This window comes from Leptosomus discolor, chromosome 11 (assembly GCF_034619465.1).
Source record: "Leptosomus discolor isolate bLepDis1 chromosome 11, bLepDis1.hap2, whole genome shotgun sequence".
Taxonomy (NCBI): domain Eukaryota; kingdom Metazoa; phylum Chordata; class Aves; order Leptosomiformes; family Leptosomidae; genus Leptosomus; species Leptosomus discolor.
Window position 1 is genome coordinate 7,654,083 of NC_141401.1, and position 6,989 is coordinate 7,661,071.

The following is a 6,989-nucleotide window of genomic DNA, read 5'->3' on the forward strand; positions in this document are numbered from 1 at the left end:
GAGTGGGCTTTTTCCCCTTTCTTCCTGAAATTTCTCGTCTGCTTTTCCTGGTAGATTTATTAGTGCTTTCCCCAAGAATCTACTTGACCTTGTAAATGGAAATCAAATGAAAGGGCAGTCTCATTGCACTTGCCTTGTTGATTAAGCACGAGCAGAGACACTTCATCTACAGCTAATGGCTCAGCCACTGAGAAATGCATCGCCCATGTGAAAGGCAGCTTTCTGTTTTCGGATATCTGGGGGTGGATATCAGGAGAATCTGAGATCGAGGGGATTCTGCACATTAAAGCCAAAGGTGGGTGCGTGAAACTGTGAGCGCTGTGACGCAGCACCGGCGAGGCAACGCACGCTGAATGCTTCAGCTGCCAGCAGGGCGTGGGTGGCTGTTTACACTCAGCCGGCTTCACAGCCCCCCCATGGGACTTGTCCATCACTACAATATTCATGGGACCATCTGGTTCCCCCCACCCAACCCCTCTGCTAAAGCAAAGTTTTCAACAGAGGAAGCCAAACAAATCCTTTGCTGTTAAATGAAATCCTGTTCATGCTGGATCTCATCAGATGAAATTCCCACTGTGTTTATAAATGGGGACGCAGCCATCCCCATATCAGACCTGCACAAGGGTGAGGTGTTCCCAACTCACAACACCACCTTTTTCCCCCCTAACATGTCCCTACCACTCAGGGTGATGATGCTTCTTGGGCTGTGGGACCATTTCTGCCCAAGAGCAAATTAGCAGCCAGAAATTCGTGCCCGATGCTCGGGACATGGACATGGGCAGGTCTTGTCAGGGTTTAGCTGGCTGCTGTGCTGGGGGTCCACAGCCGTGGAGGTACAAAACAGGCAGCCACAAGCCATGGCAGAGCCAAGGAGCCATGGCTGGGCTTGTCTGTGCTTATCCAGAACAAAAAAAAAAAAAAAAAAAAAAAGAAGTGGAGAAAAGCCACCAAGCTCTGCAGAGGGGATTAGGATTTACTGTCATATCAGGTGAATTCAGGTCAATGAGAAGCTGAGGCCAGATTTTATCTCAGCTGATAATAAAACATCCTCTTCACACAAGTAAAAGCAGGGGTAGTTACACATCCTATTTAACCTGACTCACACAGCCAAGCTTGAATTGCTGCATAACTGCATAATTACTAATAGGATCTTTTTTCTATTTTTTTTATCTAGCATTGTGAGGTTAAGAGTCTGTAAGATGATATTCTCCTTAAAATATTATTATTAAATCGTAAAAAGGAAAAGGGAGCTCTGTGCCTGAAAACCGAATTTTATTCTCAGCATTGATGTGGCCGTTCAGTGGTTATGGGCAAAGCTCTTAAAGATTTTCTTGTCTCAGTTTACTGAACTGTGAAATGCTGATAACACAACTGCAGCTCTGGGGATCTGGGAAGTCTGATGCTTTAACTGCCTGGAGTTTTTCATACACAGGATGTGAAAAAGTTTAAAATATGACTATGGCACCATCTTTTATACTTGCTCTGTACTTACTGCTCTACACTTACAAATATGATATTTAGTCCTCTGCAAGTTGATTAAAAGCACTTGAAGATATACATTTATATGATATCTATCCAAAAAATGATGCTGTGTGCCTTTCAGCAAAGAAGTAGATACAAAATTTATAACTCTTCATATGACTGTTCTTAGCAAATAAAAAAAATTCTGTTTCTGACAGGATGTATTGTATTGAAAAGGAATATTCTGTTTCGGCAAATTTAATAAATTAATTATTATTATGACTACTGCTGGTGAAAGCTCAGCAAAGCAGATTTATCAAATGAATATGTAAAAATAATGTTATTACAAGTTACTGAATTTATTCTTAACAGCTAGTGTTAAAAATTGATGAAATCAAACTGCTAAAATACATACAGTCGTTGTTGCTTTTTTTGTTGGTTTTTTTTTTCAGTATCGCTGCAATCATGTTCAAAACAGCATTTCGCATAACAGAAAACCTCCAAATATGTGTTTTGTCCCACTAGGGATATTTAGGGCTAAAATAGCTGTTAATTTGCACCTGATGGTGAGATGTTTATTTTCAGAACAAAACGTAAACGTTTTCTAAGATGTGTCATACTCATTTCACACATTTCATGAAACACTGTGGGCATCTGTTTATTTGTAATTTTTGCATAATTTGGCCATAATTTGCTTGATATTTTTCCATGCTTGCTTTCCGAGGGAGGAAGAATATGCAACATACAGAGTATTTAATGCAAAATATCCTTTTAGCAGAAGCTGAACTTCACTAAATTGGTCTTTAGAGGGCATCTACTTCAGCTCTCATATTTGTCTTTTCCTATTTCTGCTAGAGTTTGACTACTTACCTGACTTATTTCCCATTTTTTCCCTCCTGGCCTCTCTTGTTATGGCTGAGACCTTCTCATGTGTTTAAATATTAGCAGCTGCCTGGAAGCAACCTTAACTCCACGTGGGACAATCTGATTATGTTTCCTTAGCAAAAGTGTGTTGAGACGAACGGTTGCTTGGGAATAAACACGAGCTCATCTGTAGACATCTATTGGTACATGGGGATAACGGAAGGGGCAGTAACTCATGTATGGATAATAACCCTGCTTCCCTGAAACCGCATTGATAATCTGAGGGAAAGCTGTGCCTTCTCTCATCAACCTGCTGTTCATTCTGTGCAGACACACTCTTGCAAGATCGTCACTATGCATTAGGCAGAAAATGAGGTGAAGCGCTCTTTGATTGCCACCAAGCCAACCTGTAAATGTCATTGAACCCTGAGTATTAGCAAGATCGATTTGCAACAGCACAACCCATAGACCATTGAGGAAATGGAAACACCAAGGGAAATGAGCATGTGTTGGAGGCTCTGAGCTGTGTTAGGAGATAACTTTTTTCTAGTTGCAGGTAGATGAGTGCTGAAGCTAAACCAGGAAAGGTTTTGAGGAAGATTGCATTCTTATCATAGAATCATGGAATCATTAGGTTGGAATAGACCTTTGAGATCATCAAGTCCAACCATTGACCTAATACCACCATGCCCATTAAACCATGTCCCAAAGTGCCATATCTATGCGTTTTTTGAACACCTCCAGGGACAATGACGCCACCACTTCCCTGGGCAGCCTGTTCCAATGTTTGACCACTGTTTCAGTAAAGAAATTTTTCCTAATATCCAATCTAAACCCCTGCTGGTGCAACTTGAGGTCATTTCTTCTCATCCTACCACTTGTTACTTGGGAGAAGAGACCGACCCCCACCTCACTGCAACCTCCTTTCAGGTAGCTGTACAGAGCGATAAGGTCTCCCCTCAGCCTCCTCTTCTCCAGACTAAACAGCCCCAGATCCCTCAACCGCTCCTCATAAGACCTGTTCTCCAGACCCTTCACCAACTTTGTTGCCCTTCTCTGGACACGCTCCAGCACCTCAATGTCTTTCTTGTAATGAGGGACAGAAAACTGCACCCAGTAGCACTTCCCCAGCCTTTCCCCTCAGGACTTGATATCTGTCTGTCCTTATCAGGCCATGTGCCCACAGCTGCTCAGGAAAGGGATGAAACCCTCTGGCAGTGACATTAGGCCGTGCTGGAGGCAAGCCTGCACCCAAACCTTGTGTCCCTGCTCTGCCCTGCTGCCTGCCAAACCTCCAACACCCTCCGCTCCCTGCTGCTGCCCTTAGTTCAGCAGAAAGCTCTCCTTCTCCTCTCCAGACCCAGAGATCTGCACTCTTCCCCTCTTATGACCTCCAGCCAGCCTGTACCCACTCCAGCCTCCTCACACCTTCACTTGTTGATGTCCTTGGGTATTCTCTACTCATATTAGTGCACTGCTCTGCAATCTAAGGCTTTCTAAGCCACGCTTAATTAATTTTCACAAAAGATCATCTCACAAACCTCAAATCCAAGAGGAAATTGTAGCAAAGAAATATCCAGCAGACAAGAAAGTATGTTTAATAAATAAGACGGACTGAATCAGAGACCTGCCTCATGTACAACACCACTCAGTAACAACTGACTGCTACCATAAATACGCATTTTCCTCTCTGCCTCAAGCCAAGATAAATCAACTTTGACTGTTTTTAGGAAAATTCTTTTTTTTTCCTCATGTTTAAGCCACAAAAATAGTGTGAATACAAGCTTTGATAGCAGATCCCCCAAACGAACAAGCTAAGGACAGAATAAATTGTTCTGCAAAACCAGATTCTCAGAAGTTGTCTTTAAAAGTGGGCAGGAAAGACAGCTCTTCCCCTAATTAGCAGTTCTAGATTAGCTTGGTTAATGCGCGGGAGGCTGGAGCTGGGATTGGATACAGACCCAAATGTCTCCTTGCTTGCTCAGAGCTTATCAGAACTCCCTGAACTTTCAGCCTTGCAGATACCGAGCTGGAAAAACAGAGTGAGCTCTCTGGGGAGATTTCTTGTTCATTTTTACCTGTGGTTTGGCCAGAAATACTTCAAAGATAGATTTTCTTGTGACATTTGAAGTTTTCTGACTCGGGTTCCTGCCAGAGCTTGAGGTCTACAGAGATAGATATTTATGGGGTCAGAGTTTCAGAAGATCTCAGCTTTCATATAGCCACCAAAATAAATGACCTGCTTTTCAAAAAAGGTCTCATCACTGAAAAGGCACCCAGCCTGATGTCCCATAGGGAGCTGGTGAATTTGGAAGTCCCTTTGAAATCAAGATCCAGTTGTGGGTGTTTTTCTTTTAGATATCTGACCTGAGATATTTTGAGCTAGAATTTCTAAGTGGTTTGTGATGCAAAAAAAATTAGCGAGCTCTTTAAGGCATAAAACTAAGTACAAACCTAGCTAACCATTGAAATAAACATCCTGATCCTCAAGTTCAAATTAAAAAGAAGAAACAGAAAAGAAAAGTGTCTAGGACCTCAGCACACCAAGATGAGAGGTCTGTATAAGGAAAATTACCTATTGCCTTTGTCACATGAAAGAAATGCAAATAGAATGGAGACAAAGGCTGGGGTCTAATCCAAAATCTGCAGTTACCCTGCATCAAGCAGCGCTTCTGGGCCCAAATGTATGAACTGCAGGCCCTGGTGATTCCCCTACAACCCCAGTACATGCCCATCAAGACACACTCTCCCCCTCCTAAAGCAGCTCTTCCAAGAGCTACTTTATTTTCCTTCCAGATGTGCTGTACTATTGCACAGCTGGCTTTCACTACGGGTCATGTTGGACACTTTCCTGATTCTTGGAGATCTGGGAGGCTTTGCTGTCTTTGGCTTATAATGTGTAAGGAAAAATATTGTTCATCCAAACCTTTCCACCCAGTCTCACTCCCAATAACTAAGACTTTGTATTTTGACCACAGGGAGATGTTGGTGGTGATGCAAAAGGGATGTTGCCAGTAGCCTCAGCCTTTAAGCCCCATGCAGCACATTAATTGCATTCCACAGACCTTCGAAGAAACTTCCATTGGCTACTTCTAATCCAGTACATATTAGCAAACTGCTCTGACCCAGAAGGCAGCATGGAGAAGGAACCAACTGCACAGCTGATATGCCAGTTGGAATTTTGGGCTGAAGAAAAGGGGAACCTGGGCAAAGTGGAAAACTTTGGAGAGCAGGACCACATCAGGAGGCACAATGTAACAGCGAAGTGATCCAGAGAAAACAGACCTCAGTCTTTTATAACTCTCATACTTGGATGGTACTGCTTTGTGGACTTCTCATTACAATGTAGTTTCTAAAAGCATTGAAGTCTGCATTAGTAGATCCCCAGGTAGGAAAAGCCCCTTTTAACCTTTCACTTATTTGTCCTTGAACACTCCCATGAGTTTTGCCCTGTGGACCTGCTGACTGTGAGCTGCCTCGTTCAGATCCAGCCTGCAGTGACCAGTACGGGGGTCACATCAAATTCATGAGCTGGGCTTAAATGTGGTGCAATTCTACTGCTTTTGAGGAGCTGCCTTCTCAGCAGCATGCAAACCCCTCTTGAGTCAGATCCACCGAGCTGTGACTATGCATGACATACAACACAAGAGGAGAGTCATCAGAGGATCCTGAAATCAGCTGGTCACTAGGAAAAGATGTTCTAGCTACCGCCTACAGCATTAGAAGAGCTGTTTGCAAGTGGCACTTACCTAGCATCCCTTTGTTCGAACTGGATAAGCACATATCCTTCTCAGCACTGGGAAGAACAAATCCAACCACAAATACCTCCACCCCATCTGCCATCAGTGCCAACCCTAAAACAAAGAAGAGGGTCCACTGGAAGCGTCCATGGCCACACTCCTCGATGATGTTCTCATACTGGTGGGCAAGTTGCTCCTCGTCCTCCATCCTCTCTGCCATAAGGTCAGCACGGTCTCTGTACTCATCAGCCATGGCAGGAGCTCGCTTCTTCTGCTTTTCTTTAATGTCATCTGGGTGCGGGATCCCTTGGTACTCCCCCTCATAGACCTCATCATCTTCATCATGGCCTTCTGTAACATCACTCTGGGCATCTTCTTCATGAGCAGGCTCATCCCCACCACGGTAGTAGCCGTCATTGGGTGCATACCCTTCGTAGTTACCGTCCTGGTACCTGTAGTCACCTGAGACTTGGTTTGTCTCCCTGCCCCCTTGATAGAGGTTTGTGTTTCTATATCCATCATCCATTCTGAATGGAGAGTTCTAAATGCTGTAGATCACCGTGTGTAAATGCTCTAATATAGGTTTATTGATTCGTGCGATTTCTGGTGGTGGTTACTTGAACATGTCTTCTCTGTTCTTTGGAACTGACGGCATACACAGCTTCCCAGGCTCAGAAGGAGAATTACTATATAAAGTTTCTCTTTGACAGAGTCTCACACAGCTTTTGGTAACGCTTCACTTTTCAGCTGTCATTTGTGACTGGCTGGCTTCTTCTGTGCTTTGGGTGGGAAGAGCTGCTTTCTGGTGAACACAAGGGAACAGCAAATCGCACAGCCAGGGAGCTAGGAGGATTTGGCAGCTTCTTCCTGATGCATTGTGGTGGTGAAGGTCATGTCCTGAGAAAGGGGAAACAGTAGCAATGA

At 43.8% G+C, this 6,989-nt stretch overlaps 1 protein-coding gene across 2 annotated transcripts in view; it reads right to left on the reverse strand.

Annotated features, from left to right (window-relative positions):
• The window catches only part of SV2B (synaptic vesicle glycoprotein 2B), a 28,286-nt gene extending 21,695 nt beyond the window's left edge, over positions 1-6,591 (reverse strand). For both annotated transcript variants that reach the window (XM_086471531.1, XM_086471530.1), the window contains exon 1: positions 6,075-6,591. In XM_086471531.1, the coding sequence (XP_086327657.1) occupies positions 6,075-6,591 (517 nt within the window). The remainder of the gene's footprint in view (positions 1-6,074) is intronic.
• Positions 6,592-6,989: the final 398 nt, after the last annotated feature.